Source organism: Aegilops tauschii, chromosome 7 (genome assembly GCF_002575655.3).
Source record: "Aegilops tauschii subsp. strangulata cultivar AL8/78 chromosome 7, Aet v6.0, whole genome shotgun sequence".
In the NCBI taxonomy this organism is placed as follows: Eukaryota; Viridiplantae; Streptophyta; class Magnoliopsida; order Poales; family Poaceae; genus Aegilops; species Aegilops tauschii.
In genome coordinates this window covers 637,781,736-637,804,244 of record NC_053041.3, presented here as the reverse complement: position 1 = coordinate 637,804,244, position 22,509 = coordinate 637,781,736, and the positions used below count along the sequence as shown (strand labels likewise).

At 45.7% G+C, this 22,509-nt stretch overlaps 2 protein-coding genes across 2 annotated transcripts; one reads left to right on the top strand and one right to left on the bottom strand.

Annotated features, from left to right (window-relative positions):
- Positions 1-9,362: 9,362 nt before the first annotated feature.
- Positions 9,363-12,984, top strand: LOC120969213 (probable nucleolar protein 5-1). The gene is made up of 6 exons (XM_073504656.1): positions 9,363-9,453; positions 9,708-9,811; positions 11,124-11,294; positions 11,367-11,543; positions 11,789-11,909; positions 12,893-12,984. The coding sequence occupies exons 1-6, from the start codon at positions 9,363-9,365 to the stop codon at positions 12,982-12,984; spliced, it is 756 nt and encodes a 251-aa protein (XP_073360757.1).
- Positions 12,985-20,754: 7,770 nt separating this feature from the next.
- On the bottom strand, positions 20,755-22,255 carry LOC109759645 (expansin-like A4). Its single transcript, XM_073503184.1, has one exon. It carries the CDS (start codon positions 22,034-22,036, stop codon positions 21,107-21,109), a length of 930 nt encoding a protein of 309 aa, XP_073359285.1. The 5' UTR covers positions 22,037-22,255; the 3' UTR covers positions 20,755-21,106.
- Between the last annotated feature and the right edge of the window lie 254 nt (positions 22,256-22,509).

The following is a 22,509-nucleotide window of genomic DNA, read 5'->3' as shown; positions in this document are numbered from 1 at the left end:
AGCCTCTCCCAATCTCTCACGACTCTTTCCTTTCTATAGGCCCCCTTTCGAATATCTCACATCTCACGACTCTTCTTCCTCTATTCTCTAGGTCAGCAAAGGAAAAAAAGAAATCACGATCTCAGAAGCCCAACCCTCCTCAGCGGCGACCGTCCTCTCTACCGATACGATGGGAGTTCTTCATCGTCTATAGCTCCCCGTCAGCGATCTCAGAGGCCTAGCCCATGGCGTGACGCCTTCTACCAGCACTCCCCCACGGCTCCATGCCTAGACACAAACATCCTTGGGATAGGAAAGGAGCACCAATTGCCAAAAGACGAACGACCCTCAGGTTAGATCTTACAATCTGCCATGCCAAGTCAATCATCTATGCTCTCTCCCGACCTCATCTCTCTCATGTCTTTTGCTACAAATTTGTGCATATAACTCCATGGCTCTCTTCATCAAGGTTTTGGGTACCGCATGATAAATTCGGATACCGGGCGGTACCCGCGTTTGTCGCCGCCCCACGAGAAATACCTATCCCGAGCAAAAAAATCCAAACTTTTTGAATATTTTGAATTTAAATGCTCAAAGTATATTAAATTAACATAGTCTCTTAAACAAATCAACAACTTTAGTGTAGCATAGCGGTAACCAGAAATTCGCTTTGGCACATGGGAGCGCGCGCTTATGTCACAGGAAAAAATATTTCAGTGTGAAAAAATTCAAACAAAAAGATGGTGCATACATCTCGACATTATATGTGTGCACATTAAGTTTCAGAGAAAACCAACATTTTTTGTGGCTTGTGTAAAAAAGACAAAAAGATGTCTCGTGAAAAGCACTTTTTAACATCAGATTTTGTCTTTTTCACACGCGACACATCACTTGTCGGTTTTTCACGAAATGACTTTGTGAGAATGTAGAATATCGAGATGTACGTGTCAAATTTTTGTTTTGAATTTTTGGACATCTAAATATACATATAAAAAACATTTTAAAAACCAGGAGCACGCGCTCCCGTGTGCCAAAAAGCAACTCTCAGCGGTAACCATCTATTGTCCTTGTGCAAGAGGTAGCTGGTTCGAGTCCTTTTTTTGCACTTTTTTTGTTTATTTTTCAGTAGGTAAGTAGAAAACGTGAAAAAATGAGGACCAAAAGAATAGAACATGGCTAGCGCCCACGTAGTTCACGTTCCACTGAGCAACTACCTCTTTTATGAATAATATTAGTTCAAGATGTTTTTATATCTATTTAAAAGAATCTTAATTCAAAATTCGATTATAAATTTCGTCCAAAATTTGTTCGGTATTTCTCGGTAACGCGGCTGAGAATGAGATTGAGATGAGGAGGTGTGTGGCTAAAGGATCTCTCTTTAAGTTTAAGCGCGATAGAGCGGCATGGAGACGGAGCTACACCTACGTGGGGGGCATGAAGAAGAGCATAGAGTTATTTACCCAAAACCACCACACTTGGGGCTATGGTAACAACTTGGTATCAGATTTTAGCCAGGCCACAAAAAACCATCGAAATTATGCCTAATCTGTAACGAAGAGCACGTATTGTCTGATTTGCTCGAGAAAACAGCAAAATTGACAGGTTGGGGCCACCTGTCAGGCTGAGTTGGCATGCCTATGTGGGCAAAAAATCTGACATGGACGGGGGACCCATCTGTCAGCGTCACATAGTTTCCCCCTTTCATTTTTATTCCTCATATATGGATTTCTCTTCCACGCCACATCTCTCTTTGCTCCGGCGAGTACACCGCCGTCCTCCCCCCCTCTCTCCTGGCCCTAGTGGCGGCGGCCACCTATCTCCCTCTCCCTCGCCGGCACTCCATGGAGAGGCAGACAAGCTGCGGCCGCCCCGATGATCCCCGACGCCGCCTCCCTCAGCTCGGGCGTGCGGGCTCACAACGATGGCCGGTGGCACGATGTTGACAGCGGCAAGGTCGCTGCGTCGGATAGAGGTGGACCATACGGAGGCAAGCATCCCGGCGGCGAGCTTGCTCTGGGCGCGGGCGACCTTGCGTCGTCGTTGCCATCGCCGGCGGATCCGCGGGCCTCCTCCTATCCCGGCGCAAGAGCACCCACCACGTTGGCGCTCCATGGCTGCTCCACGCCTGCCCCGCCGGTGCTCCATGGGGAGGCGGACGAGCTTCCGTCGCTCCCCAAGACCCCCGACACCACACCTACCGGAGCTCGGGCGCGTGGGCGCACAACGGTGGCCGGTGGCAGGATGGTGACTGCGGCGAGGTCGATGCAGCGGAGGGGGAAGGACCACGTTGATGCGCACAACCGACATTGAAAGCACGCCGCGTGTGGCGGCGCCGCCGCAGCCGGCGACTCCTGTTGACCGGCACGGAGCTTCTCCATGGTGTCGCTGGTTCTGCCAGGAGACAAGTGCCGTCCAGAACCTATTTGACGAAATGCCCATACGAAAAAGGAGGTGGAATAAAAAAGAAAAATGAAAAAAGGAGGCACTGAGTAAATGACATGTGGGTCCCATGTCCACCTCGACGTATTTGTCCACATAGGCATGCCAAGTCAGCCCGACAGGTGGGCCCAACCTGTCAGTTTTGCTGTTTTCCCTAGCAAATCAGACAATCAGTGCTCTCCGTTACAGATTAGGCGTAGTTTTGATTTTTTTTTTATGGCCTAGCTAAAATCTGGTACCGAGTTGTTACCCTAACTCCAAGTGCTTGATGGTTTTGGGTAAATAACTCAAGATCATACGAAGCAAAGGATCTTTTCAACTCCACATGCGCGCCAAGAATTACTTAATTGTCTTAATAAAGTCTTAAACTAATTAACTGGCTACCGGTTAGAGGGGATCACGAGAGGATTTCAGCTGCCCGTGCGCTGGCCGTACGTCTCGTAGGTCGCCGGAGCCAAGCGTCGTGTCTGGCAGATTGCGACGTGCACCATGGATGGACCGGTGTGTTCATGGCTGTCCTTGTACGAAAGCTGAGCTGCACCCACACCCCGGCCCATTTCATCGTCTTGCGTGCAACGCGAGAAGCATGTGTACGTCGCGCCGGACTGGCCGAGCGGCTGGTGTCGCGCGCCGGCTGCATGCGCTCTGCATATTCCTTCTCCCGTGATTAGAAGCGAAATCCACAGGCGAGCAACCATGGCATTGCCAATCATGCACATACGGGAGGAGCCTGCCTTGACGTCTTGTTGCGCCATGTGAGTGGTGGTGTGCACCGCACCTACTTACGGGCACACGGGGTCACGGGCTCAAGTATGAAGAGTTTTCTAGTACAGTAGCTGCCAATTGAGTTGCGGGTGGGGGCACCGTCGTGGAAGAAGAAGATCGAGCGGGCAGGAAGGGATCTTGGGATTTCGACCCGCCGGCCAGGGCGACGGCGACGGCCACGGGACTTGCTCACCCACTAGCTAGCCAGATACATTTTCCTTTCCAGACCAGGTTAATTATAGGCACCTTTCGATTTCCATTGATCGGTCGATGCAACCAGCTTCTTCTTATGATAAAGACGAAGCAATTCAAGCAAAGGGAAACAAGTTAGGTAACTTTGTTTGTTTTCAAGTTCCAAAAGTCCATATCACCCAGCAGAAAAACTGCCGGTGAACCCCTCACGTTACACAGCCAGGAAAGAAAGGTTGGCCATGACCATGACATTGTCCTCCTAGTGGATGCATTACTCCGGAATAATGGAGCCCCAGTACTACATAACCTCATCAACACGTACGTGTGCATGCATGCACATGGTTTCTCTCAATTAATAAGGAATAGTCTCAATACAAAGTCCACAGTGGAGCGTGTACATTTTTGTTCCTTCATTATTTTGATGAAAAAAGAAGAATGCGAGACTGAACTCCGAGGCCGAGCCAGGAACGAGGCAGAGCGAACTGGAGGCGAGGAGTGAAGAAGAACCATTTAAGGAAGATGAAAGCTGAAGGAAAAAACTAGAGAGCGGCCCGTTGTATCTTAATCAAATGGTCCACAAAATTGACCTATCCGAAATAAAATTTTAGGTGACTAAGATTTAGGTCATGTTTTCTTTAGAGTACGCTATCATCTCTTTATAGAAGGCAGAGAATATGTACAAGAGCCACGCGTAGATGCGAACATCATGGCAAGGAAGTTACAATAACGCACACATGCAAACACCAACACCGTGGCAACACGAAGCTACTCTCTCACAAAAGGGTCTAGACCAACAACTAGTGATTTAGGGCAATGTTTGAGAATGCTCCGCTCCGTAAAATTCAACTCCGCTCTATAAAACTCAAACCAAACGTGGAAGCTCCACGAAATGTCGCTCCATAAAAAAAACTAGAATTTTGGGTACAACTCCCTGTTTTCTGTGAAGTTTTTTATGGGTACAACTCCCTGTTTTCTGTGAAGTTCTTTATGGGTACAGCTCCCTGTTTTTTGTGAAGTTCCGGGATGTGGCACTTTCTACTTTATTTAGTTTGCCTTGGCTACGATTGTGAGCCAGTACTGGATCTCAGACTTTGTTTTTCTACTTTTGTTATACAAAATGGCTACATGCATCATTCTTACGCAGAGGCCGGGGCTATCCTCCTTTTCAAAAAAAGAACTCCCTGTTTTATGTGAAGTTATTTATGGGGTGCTTCGAAAACTCTATAAACTGGAGTTGAGGGTAAATTACCCATCACTGCCACCAGTAAGTGGATACTCCTTTGTTTCTTCCACCAAATTTTCCATTTTTGAAGCTGCAGCTAGCTGAAAGCCAAACATGATAAAATGCTCTTTGGTGGGGCTGCAACTCCTGTATAAAACTGCTCCAACCTGGATTTGATGGAGTGAAGCTGATTTTGGACCAGAGTAGTGTCAAACAGACCCTAGTCCACATATGAGATTGGTAATTGTTCCTTCATGGCATCGATGGCCAGTTAATTATCACTAGTCGTCAACCCGTGCATTCGCACGGGCTAAACTATGTAAAGTTAATAATTGATAAATTTTTGGACTGTTTAGACTACTTAGTAGAGTTCAGATGTGGATCTAATGTCTTTTATTGCAGAATAGTAACTTAATGCTTTAAAAGTAACCGTATCCATGTTGTGTCCTTGACAATTTGTCCTAGAACTGGCTCAAATATATACTCACATATTACAACTTTTTTATAGAATTTATCTTGAAATTTAAACATAAAAATATCACATACTTGTTCAACATTAAATCACAATATCTTAAACCGTCTACTTATATGTGATACTATGGACAACATATACTTTATGATCATATATCATATTATGATAATTTAGTAGATCATTTTTCTCTAATTGGTTGTTTCTGCATAGATGCATAGTCATCTACATATGTAATAAAATTATTGATTTCCAAATCGATTTTAATTAGAACTTCGTTTTCAAACGTTTTTGTAGGTTGTTATTGGATGCAAATCACTTATCTATGTTGTATGCTTAGGCCTGAAAATTAGGCCTTGGGCGGTGCTAGTTTTTTCATGGTAAGTATGAAAATATCGAAGTCTCCATGACAAATAAAGCTTACACACATCTCTACTACTTATTAAAAAGAACGTAAGGTTGCCATTTCACTTTTCTTCCTATCGTCTCTTCGTCCAACCTTCCATGTATATGATAATCAATCATCTTAATTTACTTACCTTCTGAACCAATTCCACTTTAATCTACTTACCAAATTTCTAATCAAAATATAAGGTAATTCATGGTCAAAATTTGATGAACATTTATTTACATAATCGCATTAGTATTGACAGATAAATCACAAGCTAATGTACTAGAATTTTTATATCCCGTTGCAACACACGGGCATTGCTCTAGTTAAGTTTCTACATTATTATATAGTTTAGTTACTTCTTACATTTTCATCAGTCCTTTTGTAGTCTCCTTCAATAGAGAGAATTGGTCTTTTTAAATTGGCTTCGAGCTATGGTTTTATTTGTGAAACAAAATAATGCATATATGTAGAATGAAAAGGAGTTGACAACCTTAATTTACATCAAAAGTACCTCTTTTGGATTTCTCTCTTTGTAGGGATATGAAAATGTGCATTATATTATTGAATTTTCACCAGTTGATAATATACATGAAACATTTATGAGAAGAACAAATCAGATGCAAGTATAAAAGGAGAGAAACTAACTGGTCTTGCTGCTGCTTGCTCTCGACCGTTCCTTCAAAGCCAACATCCGAATTCATTCAGGCACAGTTGTTCAGAAAAAATATAAATATTACTTGTTCAACCATGTGAGTGGTGCAAGAAGAAACATTAATAATTCTCTACGTGCTAACGTAGTATCCAGAGAGCTAGGGACTTACGTGCACCAAACTTGTAGCACAAAACATAAGACAACAGTGTTCAGTACTGTTTAATCTGCATACAACAGAATAGGTTTTCTTACTTAATGAGTACACAAAATCTATAAACTTTACTTTGCGGCAATAAAAATCTGCATTTGATATAGCACTTTTTCATTTCTGTGGATCGATATAGCTCATACCTAGCAGCACAATAGTACCTACTGTTTCTTTGATACCATACCATGTAATTCACCGTATCCTAAATTAACTTCAGGACCTTCAGCATTGATTCAAAGGATATATTATTTGATTCAAAGGACCTGAATCATCTGATAAGAAGTACCCACGTATAGCTATTTCTCTAAACATTATCTGGAAGACATGGCGAGCAGGTCCAGCAGGGAAATGACTAAACCGAGGAGAGGGATGATTGGAACTGGCAAGAGAAAAGGTTACGTTGCAAACATTTATTCTACTGTGCCGAGAGCCTACCTCATGGACGTTGTTTCCATCATGAACGCGAGCACATGCCCGCAGCATGCGATCGAATGGCTGGAAGCTCATCATGCTCCAAGAATTCCAGATGAACGTAGGCACTCCATAGAAAATATTGCACGTGAAAACCAAAGAGATTTGATGTGCAAAAATGTAGAAGAGAACACATCTACGAATTAACTGATTACCTAGTGCTTCCTATGTGCTGCAACATGCACAAAAGAAAAACCTTGCTCTTGAGATCTCATGGCCAAGGAACAGCACGATGAACAATCTACTACCAATTCGTCCCGATGAGACACTATGAACCTGCGGATTCGGTTGTGAATCAAACGGATAAATAATGGATCAGGAAGATGGGAATTAGGGCACTACTCACATGAGAGGTGGATGAAGACCTTGTACAGAGATGGCGAAAAACTGTGTCGCCGGAGCGCTGATGGCCACCACCGTATTTTCTTCTTCCAGACCTCAAATTGAACAATGATTGTATATGCTTCACTTACCTCAAAATATATTTATTAGATTGCTGCCGATTCTAGAGCGTGCTATTTTCCATACATCATGGATCTAAATCGGAGGAGGGCCCCTGCTTGCCACAGCGGCCGCTCGACGTGACACACTGGGAGGTGGTGGAGAACTGGCTTTGGGCTGGAGATTAGGCGAGGGCAGAGGAAAGAACAGGAGGCTGAAAGAGACCAGGGGAAATCTGCTGCTGCATCCGACAGTTAAAAGTAAATCTTGATATGTTGCGCAACTGGGCCATCTAATTCCTTTTCAAAATGGTTTTATCTCCTTGTCACGTCACGTATAGGCCATGAAGCCATGAAAGAATTAGAATCCTAATAGGACAAGTTTGTGTTAGTGGATTAGAATCCCAATAGGACACGTTTCTGTTAGTGGATCTTTTATGCCGCTCCATATATTACACAACTGGGCCATCTAATTTGTTTAATATATGATTTGATCTTCTCAGCAGCTCACGTAGCTTTCTATTTTCCTTCTCTCCCCTGAAACAAATTAGACTTGAACCATTATAATTAGGCCCCACTAATGTATGATTTCTTTTTTTAGTTTTATAATTAGGCCCCACTAATGTACGATTTCTTTTTTTAGTTTTTAACCGGTTAAAGATTAGATCTCAACCATTATAATTCGGACCCAGCAAATCAACGGCTTCTGTTTTTCTTATTTTTTCTGATTAACGTGGGAATTTCTTGGAAGTCCATGATTAGTATAAGTATATATATATATAAGTATAGATAGATAGATAGATAGATATAGATAGATAGATAGATAGATATAGATATTTACGTGTTACTATGCATACATGCATGCAGAGGAGACCCATGATAAAGGTTGGAATAAGACAACAAATCGCTTCGAACATTACTTAAAACAATTGCCATGAGAAAGAGCTTGCAAGTTGAAACATAAGCGCGATGGAGCCGCGCGCCATGGTTGTTTACTAGTGTTTACTGTTGTATTTACTGTTGTTTGCCATGGTCCGCCGTGAAGATGGATGGATGGATGGGTAACGCGGCTGAGAATGGGATTGAGATTTGAGATGAGGAGATGTGTGGCCGAAGGCTCTCTTAAGTTTAAGCGTGATGGAGCGGCATGGAGACGGACCTACACCTACGTGGGGGGCATGAAGAAGGTCCTATCGAAGCAAAGGATCTTTTCAACTCCACATGCGCGCCAAGAATTAATTGTCTTAATAAAGTCTTAAACTAATTAACTGGCTACCGGTTGGACGGGATCACGAGAGGATTTCAATCATGTGCCCGTGGGCTGGCCGTAAGTCTCGTAGGTCACCGGAGTCAAGCATCGTGTCTTCCAGATTGCGACGTGCACGATGAATGTGCCGATGTGTTCATGGCTGTCCTCGTGTGCACGAAAGCTAGGCTGCAGCTGCATTTTCATTTTCTTCGTCTTGCGTGCAACGCGAGAAGCATACGTAGTTGCGCCGGACCGGCCAACCGGCGGCCACGTCGAGTTCGCCGGCTTCATGGAGGAGGAGGGAGGAGTGCGGGATGTGGGGCTTGGTGAGGCTAGGGTTTGTCCGGTGGGGGCTGGGGCCTGGGGAGACCGGGGATTCGGTGCGGACCGCGCGGTGCGGATTGGGCAAAACACCCTGCACACGAAAACAGGCAACCCAGCCAACCAGCGTGCCGCGCGAGCCCACCCATCATTGGACAATGAAAACGACAACGAGGTAAAAATTAGTTTTAACCGCTGTGAAGATCCGATGGCTCAGACGTGCCAAAATACAGATCCGACGGCCAACGAAGCTCCAAATCGGGGGAGCGTCCTCGGAGCGAGTTGGCTCCTTATTAGCTAGCCTCCTCGCCCCGTCCGAACAACAAAACTTCCGCTAGGGTTCCTCCCTACCGTTCCCCGCTGCTACCATCTCTGATTCCGGCCTCCGGCTTCCCGCCCCATCGCCGGCGAGCCGATCGGAGCCGCCACATACCTGAAACTCCCCTGCTCTGAGCGCACGGCCACCGCCGCCCGAGCACATGAACTACGCCTCCCCGTGTCAACTCGACTCTTTCGATCTCTCCTCCCAACCGCAACCCTGAACCCTCTCACTCGCGCACGATGGGGCGAAGAATAATACCATTAAAGGGAAAGCGCCGTCGTCCAGGCTTGCCGCACCCACCAGCACCTCCGCCGAGGCTCCACCTCAAAGGTGAGCCTTTCCAAAGTACCACTCGACCTTGCTGGAGAAATATGTACACTGGCGGCGAGGAGGAGTTTTGGCGAGTTGATTTCCCCGCCGCTCAAAAAACCGATTGCTAGGATTCGTATTCTATCGTGTAGTGACTTCTGTTTCTTCCTTGACACTACATCCTCAGTCCTGACTGGTTGTTGGCATCGGCCATTAGTGATTGGGCTGAGGGTCCATGTAATCCGGCTTACTTATGTTTGATAATTTCTCTGCAGGAGACATTGCGAGGACTGTTGGAGTAATTAGGCTGCTATTGGAGACACCTTCTGGTTTCGGAATTTTCTCATTTGATGGGACCTACCTGAAGAAAGATAATGAGGTACTTTGCTTGTTTGGGTTTTCTTTGCTCATTGCACGAATCTTGTCTTTTGTCATAGCTTAAAAATCCAAGGCCACCCACTAATCATTTCTTTATATCATATTATGCAGGACATCTGGTCATACTTCGTGGATAAACTGTGGCTACACAATGTTAGTAGTCCCACAGTCCTCACCATTTTCATTTCGTTACTCTTGTTGCCTGTTTTTCTTCTGCAGCTTGTTTCCAATCTGAAAGGAGTAATGATTGCAAAATTTACTGCAATATTCACCCTTCCTGATTTTGAATCTTCATGTTTTTGCAACCAGGGGTTGGAATTTGAACTTGAACTCATTATTCATTAGTTATTGCTGAATTTTGGAACAACAAGAAAGTTAGCACTTAATTCAATAAGCTATTTGGTATCATTGAGCTTATTACGTTTTAAAAAACACTCAAAATAGAAAAATATTCCCAGGAACTAGCTAAAGGCGTGTCAGCTGTGGTATCAGTATGCATTAGGGTGCCACCTGAATCTGTAAGGGTAATATCCTAATGGGATAAGGGCAGTCCCTGAACAATGTATTTGTATTTGTTTATTTGGGGGGAGAGGGTGTTTGGTAGTATTCCACGGTAGTTTAGGCTTTTGTCTCTTCTCTAATAGTATATGTGCATTGCTCCTTGGGCTTCATATATCAGTGGATACCACAGTTTAAAAGTTTAGCATGTTGTCAGGATGACTTTATCTGGGATTTACCTTGACCCCAAACCCATAAAATAAAGCCGATCTGTCATCTTCTTTTCTGGTCTGGTTCAATCTTCCTCATCTTGTTCTATTCTGGCAGACAATTTTGCACCATCTTCATCGGCTGGACATCTGCTAGGAGATATTTTAGAAATCGATTAGTGCATGATACAATGTGTCTCAGTAGTCGAAGAAAGCAGAGGTAGTTTGGTGGGGTATCTCTCAAATGTAAAGATGCAGTGTTGCTTTAGTCTTTTTTTATCCATTCTTGCTCTCAGCCTGTTCTTGTGTTAATCTAGAGCATATTATTTTGAAAACAACCTAAAGCAGGGCTATTGGCAGTAGTGCCATGTTAGGCTCATCCATCCATACCTAACATACATTATATAGGAATTTACTATAGAAAGATAGTATGTACTCCCTCCGTTCCAAAATAAGCGTCGTTGTATAAATTTGAACTAAAACCAATACACTTACTTTGGAACGGAGGGAGTAGAAATTAGTGATATTATGCCTGTAGGTTTCAACACATTTGACAAGTTGTTTTTCCCTTCTAAACAAGCTTGTCCTTATGTATTTCTTTTGCAGGTCATCTGGCTTAAAGAATTTATAAGGTTTGAGAACAAGTCTACTGCTATTAACCTTGAAACGGGGGTTATTCATGTTGATCTGATCAATATGCTGAAGAAGTGGTGCGACTCTGAGGAGAAACTAGCTGTTGGAAGGGCTGAATATAAAATGATAATTGAAAGGAAGATGGTATGTGTGATCGTAAGCTTTGGCATGTGTATACCTCTACATGCCATCTAGTTGACCGTTTTGATTTTTCAGGAAATCACCTGTCTGTATGATCAAAATGTAGAGGAGGTGATGTGGGGTCTGAAGAATAACATGCAATTTTTAGTGCCTCAAGAAAAAACAAAGCTGACTGAGAAGGATTGTGTCCCCATCAGCAAAGGACTTGAGCGGTTCTTAATTCAGTATAAAATTGATATGAACCCAGAGATGGTGAGCTTACTGCTTGTTCTTGCTTATGTCTCACATGCAGTGGTTCTGATCGTCTGCTTGTCATGCAAATGTTAGTCCTTCTGTTTGATTGTGCGCATATTCACTTTATTGTCACTGGGTAAAACATTCTTTCTACACATACTGTATACATTTGAGAATCACAGTCGTTTACAAAGCGCGTTTCTTGAATTTGTGCATTTTCATGTGTTCCTGTAAGTGATGAATGAATGTTCCCTTTTTTCCAGGTTAATGTGCATGTTGCTCAGCAGGCTGGCATTATCCATCGTACTGATTTAGCATTAAAGAAGCACTCTGCATTCTTTAAACTTGTTGGTGAATCTCTTAAGAGTATATCAGACATTGACAGTAAGGACTGGTGCTCAATCAAACTTGCAACAGCTGCGGTGATGATATGTCATCCTGACAAAATACCTAAATACGCAAAGGTGAAACATAATATTTCGTAAATGGGTTCTTTTTACATTCTGGAAAACTATCATTTTTAGCAATGCACTGTTTCATTCAGATGGTCTCACCAGACGAGTACTCAAAGATAAAAAAGGATGCATCCAGATATGAAGACGTGATAAAGGAGATCGATACATGGCTAGTCTACAGAGATGTTGTCTTTCTCAGTGAAAAGAAGTCCAAAACTATGATGAAATTTCATTGCTTGATAAGAGAGGCAAGCTCTTGAGGATAGTACAGGTGTGATTGACATGTCATCAAGTCCAGTACCAACAAAAATGAAATTTGTGCCAGCCGGAAACGAAATGAAGCAAGATGAATCTACATCTCCAATGTCAGGTGAGGTTTTAACCTTTAGTTTGTGTTTCTGGTACAAGAGAGTGATTATTGTTTCGGTTGTATGTTATTTCTTTCAAATGGGTGCTGAATATAAACAAGTTTTAACCAGTCTTTCCTGAATAAGTTTGTATCATTGTTCATTTTCCATCAGTCGTATTGTTTGTGAAAGTGATATGACACCTTAGGAAAACTTAAAAGTTAAAAAAAGTCAGTAATTCACTCGCATAATGTGTAATAGCCTGAAGTGCTTGATTTGAATGTGAAGTTTCTTTTCAATGTTGAGTTTTTCAGTGTTGTTGTTATTTGTATACACATTTTTTAGCTACAAAAAGTTTACTGACATTGCGCCCTTCCACGTGCCACTTAATCCCACGTGCACATCTAGCATGGAACGGTTGATGGCAATAAATGTATGTCAACTGCTTGCATGCAACCAAAATTATAGCAACCACTCCTTATTCACAAGTAATAAAACTACTTAAAACTTTGTCACACAGTTACTGTAGACATTTTCCTGATGTTGCACAATGAATTATTTGCAGATGATTACATTAGTGCAAATAATGTGGACAAAGGAGATGGAAGGAGTACAACTAAAGAGATGAAGGAGATTCTTGGTGAAAGGAGAGTATGATTGAAGACATTAGTGCAATGAAGTTGCAGAAAGGATTTAATGTGCACCATGTTGAAGAACAGAAGCAGAGAGGAGTAGCAAACGATGTGACTGTAGAAGAGACCATAGGTAACCCTGATGGAAAGATACAAACTAAAGATGCTAGTGAGGAGATACAAACCAAAGTCAACAGCACATATATGAATCTAGCGAAATTGACCTATGACAGTCACACAGAGATGAGTGCAAGTGAAGCATCCAGCATGGCAAATGTGATGGAAAATAATCAGTCTGAAAAAGCTAGTGTGAAGGGGGTGAGAGCAGTGCCAAGAATGAAGAACCCTGGTGAAAAGAGTAGCACCGAAGACAATAGTGCATAGAAGGTGGAGAAACAATTTGATTCGAAGCATGTTGAATACCAGAAGCAGAGTGGAGGCACTAGTGCAAATAATGTGACAACAGAAGAGAGCATTGATGGGAAGAAGCGAACAGAAGATGCTTGTTTGAAGGAGATAAATGGAGATGATGCTGAGAAGCTAACTGAAGTCAATAGCACAGATATGAATCTGGCGAACTTGACCTATGACAGTCACACAGATATGAGTGCAAGTGAATCATCCAGCATGGGAATGTGATGGAAAATAATCAGTCTGAAGAAGCTGGTGTGAAGGGAGTGAAAGCAGTGCCAAGAAGGGATCCTAGTGAAAAAAGTACCACTAAAGACATTAGTGCAAGGAAGGTGGACAAAGAAAATGATGTGAAGCACGATGAATACCAGGAGGAGGGTGGAGGCACTAGTGCAAATCATGTGACCGTGACCACAGAAGAGAGCATTGATAGAAAGAAGCGAACAGAAGATTTTTGTTTGAAGGAGATAAATGGTGATGATTCTGAGAAGCTAACCGAAGAGAGTCTCATAGAGATCAATGCAGTACATGACCCTGAAGTCAATAAGCTTGCTGATAATACTGGTGCAAAGGAAGAGAGTGAAGGGTCCAGCAGAGAAAATGTGATGGACAATAATCCAGCTGAAGAAGCTGGTGCGAATGGAGTGAGAACATTACCAAGAGTGGAGAATCTTGGTGATAACAGTATGCCCAAGGACACTAAAGTTATTATTAAGAGATACAGACGTAGCAAGTGGTCCTGGCGCCATTTATTTGCGGCCCATGCGGTGCAGTGAGGCTGGTTTCGTCTCAGGTGCAACATTACCGGTTGCGCTGTTTCTTGTCAGTGTGGGAATTAGCCTGGTGGCGTTTTCCATGTAAGTGGATTATGATAGGGAAACAGTTACTATCTATAGTCTGATATGAAGGATTCGTCAGACCTATCAACTGTCGTAGATTCTATTTGAATCTCACGGTCACAGATTTTGGGCCATATGAAGAAAAAATAATCCTGTCATCGGTCTTGAGCTAACCATCTGCCCGTAACTCGCTCGCATTGCCCCTATCAGCCTTCCCCGACCTCGCCGCAGGCCCCCCATCCTCGCCGCCAGCTGCAGCACCCCATCCTCGTTGACATCGCCGCCGACCTCCTGCCTGTCTCTGACCTCGCCGTCGAGCCACCTCACCGCCCAAATCCCCTTTTCTTGTTGCCTCGCACGCATCTCCGCCGATCTTGCTGTCAACCAGATCGGCCGCCCCATTGTCTCCCAGTTCGCCGCTCCGTCCTCTCCATGGGATTCAGCACATCGGCTTCCGGTCCATCGTGTTGTCTCCATTAGGAATGAAACCAGCACAGGAGTCGCTCCCCTCACCCCGAGTATCATCCTCATTTGATCTAGGTCATGAGCCCTACAATGCTAGTTGGTTTCTAATAAATTTTTGTTATGGGTATTGTTTGATATCTATATTTGCATACAAATGTTTGTCTATCGTGAATTTGCTCTGTCCATTTCCAATTGAGTCACGATTCATGAAATCATGAACGGTTATATGTGGATTTGATATTTGCATGAACCAAATATGCTTCCCACTTTCATGTATCCATCCTTCCAGTTAACACTACTAATGTAAAGAGAAAATTTCACTACAGGGCCTATAACTTGCGTCAGTGGCCACTTTAGTCCCTGTAGTTAGAAATACCCGAAATACAGTCACCAAACTTGCTCTAGGAGATCACATATGGTCCATTGTATGCTTTGCTCTACGTATTCGCTTAGGTGGCGCTGTTCAAGTGATACAGCGTGGCGTGGACTGGACATGTGGCCGAAATAGCGCGAATAAGCAGGCAGTGGATGTTTTTTTTGCGAAGTGGCCACAGACTAAAAGATCCCACCCGAGCCGGTCGAACCAAACCAACTCGCTCTCCTCTCCCTTTGACGACGAGCTTCAAATCACCGCCGCCGCCCTCGCTGGTCTCCCGCGCCATCTACATCGGCGTTCCTCGACGCCTGGCGACAAACGGCTCCGCCACGGCTTCGGCCACTCCACGGACACGACAGCTCGCCTTCGCTGCAGGCGGCGGAAGCCAAGCTGGCCATGGCACAGGCAGAGCTCGAGTCCGTCAAAGGAGAAAGCCTCCAGTTCACGGCGTCCATGGAGCGCGCGCATGGAGCCGTCACGGCTCACCAAGGACATCGGTCGGATAGAGGAGCAGGAGAAGGCCGGTGCGCAGGTGCAGTAGCTGGAGGCCGCGTTGCGTGACGACCGTGTGGATGTATGCCTCCGTGATGCACCGAAGCGCAGCCGCCTACGAGCAACTCAGTTGTGCGCTGGCCCGCGCCAGACGCCACGCTCGAAGCCGAGGCTGGCCCCGATGGACGACAGCTCAAGGCGCGGCGTGCAGGTGCAGCCCGGCCTCGGCACTCCGCCTCTGCTGCTCGTCCGTGGCCATCAGCTACGGCGAGGTGCAGAGCGACAGCAAGGGACGCCTTGAGCAGGGTGATAACCCATAAGTATAGGGAATCGCAATAGTTTTCGAGGGTAGAGTATTCAATCTAAATTTATTGATTCGACACAAGGGGAGCGAAAGAATATTCTCAAGTATTAGCAGTTGAGTTGTCAATTCAACCACACCTGAAAGACTTAATATCTGCAGCAAAGTATTTAGTAGCAAAGTAATATGGAAGTAACAGTAACCGTGGCAAAAGTAACAGTATCAGTTTTTGTAGCAACCGTAACAGTGGCAACGGAAAAGTAACTAAGCAAAGATCAATATGTGAAAAGCTCGTAGGCAATGGATCAATGATGGATAATTATGTCGGATGCGATTCCTCATGCAACAGTTATAACATAGGATGACACATAACTAGCTTCAGTTCATCAATGTAATGTAGGCATGTATTCCGAATATAGTCGTACGTGCTTATGGAAAACAATTTGCATGACATCGGAAACTAAGGGATATTAATGCCTCCTTTTAATAGAGTACGGGACCAAAGCATTAACACTTAGTGAATACATGAACTCCTCAAACTACGGTCATCACCGGGAGTGGTCCCGATTATTGTCACTTCGGGGTTGCCGGATCATAACACATAGTAGGTGACTATTCACTTGCAAGATAGGATCAAGAACTCACATATATTCATGAAAACATAATAGGTTCAGATCTGAAATCATGGCACTCGGGCCCTAGTGACAAGCATTAAGCACAGCAAAGTCATAGCAACATCAATCTCAGAATATAATGGATACTATGGATCAAACCCTAACAAAACTAACTCGATTACATGATAAATCTCATCCAACCCATCACCGTCCAGCAAGCCTACGATGGAATTACTCACCCACGGCGGAGAGCATCATGAAATTGGTGATGGAGGAAGGTTGATGATGACGATGGCGACAGATTCCCCTCGCCGGAGCCCCGAACGGACTCCAGATCAGCCCTCCCGAGGAAGATTAGGACTTGGCGGCGGCTCCGTATTGTAAAACGTGATAAATCCTTCTCTCTGATTTTTTTCTCCCCGAATGTGAATATATGGAGTTGGGGTTGAGGTCGGTGGAATCCCAGGGGGCCCACGAGGCAGGGGGCGTGCGCCCTGCACCCTCGTGGATAGGGTGTGGGCCCCCTGATGTTGATTCTTTCGCCAGTATGTTTTATTAATTCCAAAATGTGTCTCCTTAAATTTTCAGGTCATTCCGAAAACTTTTATTTCTGCACAAAAATAACACTATGGCAATTCTGCTGAAAACAACGTTAGTCCAGGTTATTTTCATTCAAATCATGCAAGTTAGAGTCCAAAATAAAAGCAAAAGTGTTTGAAAAAATAGATACGTTGGAGACGTATCACATGGGCTACTCACGTCGGAGAAAGCCCGTGACATCCTGCGGCCATCGGCCCTTGATAGTGCCTGCTGCCACCGCAACTTGCTGGTGCTTCCCATTGCTGATTGCTATTGAGCACACACAGAGCACACACACACACACATCAAGCATGCACATCACGCGTCGGCATGAATCAAGCACGCACGACACACATGAGTCAACCAAGTATGCTGCTCCAGTTGGCGTTCATGGCCGCGGAGTTCTTTCATATCCGTGCTGCCAGAGAGGTAGTGGACGGTGGTGAGCAGGCCAACTACGGCAGCCTCGAAGCAAGACGGGATACGACCTGGGCGCCACCTCAACGCCCAGATAACAGATGAGAGCTTCCTGCCCGGCTCCACCTAGGCGCCGCTACCCGCTGGGTTCAGCCTTGGCATGGACCTGGGCGCCGCCGCCTTTACTGCTGCTCCCCGCCGCTGCACGTTGCTGCAGCCAGTCGGCTAGCTGGCGCGAGCACTTTCCCGCTGCGCGTAGAGGAGCATCGCCGTTGCCTGCCACCGGAGGGTCGCCGTCGACTGCCGTGCGACGAGAGATGGGAATCGAGTTCGTCTCGTGCGTGGCAAAAAAGCACACAAGGGTATACTCGGTGATCTCGGCCTCACTGTCCACCAGTCGGGGCACGCAGCGCCTCTACGTCCGGCTCAACACGCTCCACTACATCCCTAGCCACATCCAGGTGCTCGACAAGTCGCTCTGCTTCTTCTACGTAGGCGGCGGGACGTACACCTCACCGACTGCCACGAGTCGGCTCCTCGCCGCACCGTGCTGCCACTTTGACATGCCCGTGCGGCGGCCCAGTCGGCCATCGCCCGCGTTGCCGAGGTGGCTGCGTACCGGCCCATCTTCTTCGACTTGCACCACTCGTTCTATGACGGGCTCTACGTCGGTGGCGTGGCTGACGCGCGCATCCGACCCGCGCTCCGCACGCTGAAGCAGAATCTGTCGCTGCTCGTCTCCTTCAAGGCCTTACTGATGGTGCTGCTCGCCGTCCGCATATTCCAACTCCCGTGATTTGAAGCTAAATTCAGAGGCGAGCAACCACATCATTTCCAATCATGCACTCGCATACGAGGGGCCTTTCTTGACGGTCTGGTGGCGCCATGCTTCGTGGCAAGTGGCAACGAGGCGCGAGGACACAGACGAGGCAGAGCTAGGAACGAGCCGGAGCGGGGAGCTAGAGGCGAGGAGGGGATTCAGGGAGGGTGAAAGGTTAAGCAAGTACAAAGAAAAACATCATGTTGGATCTTAACCCAAAGGTCCAGGAACTTGACTTACCCAAAAGAAAATTTCAGACCACTTAGTCCCTACTTTGAGATCGGTGTTTGTTCCTTCATGTCATCGCTGGTCAGTTAACTGTAATATTTATGTGTACTATACATTCATGCATGCAGAGGGAGACACATCACAAATGCTAAAGGTTGTAATGAGACATCGTATCACTTTGAACTTTAGTTACAACAGCTGCCATGAGAAAGATCTTGCAAGTTGAAACACAACGAACTAATCAATCAAAGTTGGAAGTGGACGGATCAACAAGAATCCAAGTGCCAATTAGAAACTATAGTACTAATGCAATTATATTTTTCAGGCATGCAGCTGGAGAACAAAATCTCCCTGATTTTAAATATGTTGTCGCTGAAACTGTGTGCAATCGCATATTTTGTTGGTGTATGTCATCTATTTGAAAATAATACAACTATGGCTGCATTGATACTGCTCCTGGCAGATTTGAACCCAGCTTCATATTCTATCCGTCAATATTTAAAGCAGCAATTTGGACAACTATGGAATGCTTCAAGCTATAAATATTCATATGGTACTACTAAATTGAAGGCGTGCACAGTTGTTGGATTTGGTCGACTCGCAATTATGCAAACACAATGATTGCTTAGCAGCTACGCACATAGTTGCAGTTTCTTGTGATGATTAGCCCGATCTCTTAGCTCACCCACCCACTCTGTGTCCATGCATGCATGCGTCTAAAATGACAGTGATCTCAAGTCAAGTGTGATGGCCACTCATATGCACTAGCTAGCCGGTTTCTGGTGTATTGGTCAATGGCGCCGTGATGGAATCAGAATCATGAAGCACGTACCATAGGCATAGCATTATATATATTATATAATATAGCCATATGTATGTGCCTACAAATAGACAATTCTAAGTACGACGTGCCTGCCATGATAATAATGTCGTCTTATATGATTATATCTAATCTCGCTTGTAAAAACTGGCTTAAATGAACTTAGCAAGGCAGTTGGAGAACAGATCTCCCTGATTGATTGTACCAAATCATCATTTCAAACAGTTTGATGACGACCAAATCATCATTTGAAGCAGTTTGCTAATGACCGATGATTTAATTTTTTTCCCTGAATAAGAAATATCAAACCCAAACTTGTACAGAGGTGTTTGTCAGCAATAGTTGCACATGTTGGGCCATTGCAAGGATGGCAGCACAACACAACATGGCAACATTTTAAATCACGAGAGAGGCCCTCCATTTGAAAATTAGATATTCAGGAGAAGTTTAGTACCCATATCATCTACTAGTGCGTGTAATCAATGTGCCAATTAGAAACTAATTGTCCAATAATAATTATATATCTAACATGCATTTATGCAAAATACGGTGATGAATTGGAAACCGCACATTGATGCAGTTTCTTGTGATGATTAAGCTTCACCGCTATCTTGGGTTACGCTCCGTAGGCACCCCCCCCACCCCCCCCCCCCCCCCCCCCCCCCCCGCGCAAGCGAAGTATTGAAAAGGTGTTGCATGTGCGCTGTGATGGAGGCACATGTACTTAGTTCCTAGGTAGTCCATGAATTTGGTTGTAATTTCATTATCTCTGGTGTTCTTTGTATTGTCATGATTGAAGATGAATAGATTGAAAGTTTCTCACACACAAAATTTAAAGAGACAAGCATGGGGAGTTGAATCAGTTTTGGAGAAAAAAAGATGGAAAATTTTGTCAAAACCGAGAATAAAGATGAGATGAGGATAAAACAGATCCCCATCCCATCTTTGTTTTCTTGAAAATGATTATTTGGGCTGGTCTCCCCTAGTTGATTTTAAGATGAAAGCATTGAGCATTTTCAGGGTGATGATAAATTTTAAGATATCCAAGATTAACAGAAGGGCCAATAAGATGGCGCACGAGATTGCAAAGTTTAGTTTTGATAATAGGTCTGATAGTGTGATTCTTAATAGTGTTCCGCCGTCTGTGGATAAAGTTGTAACGGATGGTTGTATGAATGTTTTTTAATTAAATAATATATGGGGGTGGTTTAAAAAAATGGGATGGGAAGGGAGGACGGAAAAGAAGCGTAAGACAATGCCATGCAATGCACACAACACACTTGATAAGCGGATGCAAGGCATCTCCAAATTCCTAAAAACCCTCCGGCCGGCTGGGATATACCTATGATGAGACAGTAGAGATTAGACTAGCTGCCGATAGATCAACCTCACACTCATGTACTAGTCCATGCATGAGTACAATGACAATGATAGGATCTGAAGTGTGTGCCTCTATCATCTTTAGCCCACCAAAATACTTGATAATATGCACCAGCAACTTGCTAGTGTGGTTAACGGCCGCCCGTCACGGAGTGAAGAAGATCAGGCGATGAGGCGATCTTTGTACATTTTCCTTCTTTGGGGGTCTTTTCTGCTGTTATGTCCCTTTCTGCGTTTCTTCTTGGTGCATGCAGGAACACGCACACAATATCTGTAGTGTACGGTGTACATGCATGCAGCAGCATCGACCTTCCCGGCGGCCGGCCGGTGGCGTGTAGGCCGGCTCCGACGAACCATGGTCACCACGATCCTGGATGGATGGGAGCGTGCTTGTCATCTGAGCTCCTACTCCTCCTCGTCATCGTCTCCGGAGGCGGAGCAGGAGGCGCCGCCGCAGGTGCTTGCGGCGACGTCGGTGACGCGCAGCCCAGTGTCGTAGACCGCGCCGGCCTGCCACTCCGCGGGGAGCACTACACCCTCGGTTCGAAGCCACTTGCCGCCGGAGCCTGCGGTCACGACGAGCCGGAGCCGCAGCGGGCCGGCTGGCACGCGCGACGTGTGCCACACCCCCGGCGACCCCTCGCGCCGCGTCATGTACTGCCATGTTGCCGGCGACGGCGCGGCGGCACTCTGGATCGTGGCACGAGGAATTTCCGCCCGCGCCACCTCGACGGCGACGATGTCGGTCTGGCCGCCCTGGTAGAGGAACCTGACGGCGAGGTGGCCCTTGTCCCTGCTGCTCGTCTCCTCCACCCTCACCGCCAGGTTCTTGCCTTTGTAGGCGCAAGGTATCTTCCTGAAGTCGACGTCGACTGCCGCGTCCACCAAGCTCGCGAGCTGACCACCGCCACGAGCAGTAGTCAAGGCGGCGAAGGCTTCCTTGTTGAGCATGAACCGCCCGCCCCTGCCTGTGCTGTTCGTCTCCGGCACGTCGGCGACGACGACGACCTTGACGCCGTCCTTCGCGCACGCGCTCCGGCCCCTGCACCTCAGCTGGTAGCATGCGCTGCAGGCCCGGCCGCGGCGGAAGAATCCAGCACTCACGGCCGCAATGTGGAATCCCCCGTCGGCAAGGTCAGCCGCCGCCGCCAGGCCACCGTACCCGCACGCGGCGCCGGTGAGGGTGGCGTCGGCGGCGTCGGGAGGCAGGAGGGAGGCGGTGGACCGCCGAGGGCACCAGTCGCAGCGATACGGTGGACTAGCAGAATAGCAGGCCGCAGGGGACACCAAGACGAGGAAAAGGAGAAGGTGGGCAAATGCAACGGCGGCGGCCATGGTCGACGCGACGGCCGGGTTAGATGAAGAATGGAGAAGATAGCTAGCTATGGAAATTAACGTTGCTGTTTAATTAGTCTCGTCTGGTTAGGACATAGTACATACATACGATATATAGATGGATGGATGTGGCTGTCGCTGTACAAAAGCTGGCCCGCCATTTTATTTAGACTAGTACGTATAACCAACCGTGTACGTGCAAATTGTATGGCCTCTCGATCGTGTCCATGGTATCTGAAAAAATATAAAAATATGACATTGTATGTCCATACGATGCACGAGAAAAATAATTGCAATTTCATGTTAAATTGCACTAGACTTCATTTTATGTGAAATCTCAAAACATTGTACCATAATTTCAGATAAAACTTTAAAGGTATGGGATGAGAGACAAAAAAGTACTTGTTTCCCCTTTTCAATTTATTTTTTGAAGTTTGCACGTACGAGAACTTCTATAATCACAAGAGAAAATT

Bases quoted from the DNA above. Each gene is read 5' to 3' on its own strand.
- LOC120969213 (XM_073504656.1), top strand. From the start codon at position 9,363: ATGGGGCGAAGAATAATACCATTAAAGGGAAAGCGCCGTCGTCCAGGC. The intron at 9,812-11,123 runs GTACTTTGCTTG...TTTCTTTTGCAG, and splicing joins ACCTGAAGAAAGATAATGAG to GTCATCTGGCTTAAAGAATT. The intron at 11,544-11,788 runs GTGAGCTTACTG...CCTTTTTTCCAG, and splicing joins TTGATATGAACCCAGAGATG to GTTAATGTGCATGTTGCTCA.
- LOC109759645 (XM_073503184.1), bottom strand. From the start codon at position 22,036: ATGGCCGCCGCCGTTGCATTTGCCCACCTTCTCCTTTTCCTCGTCTTG.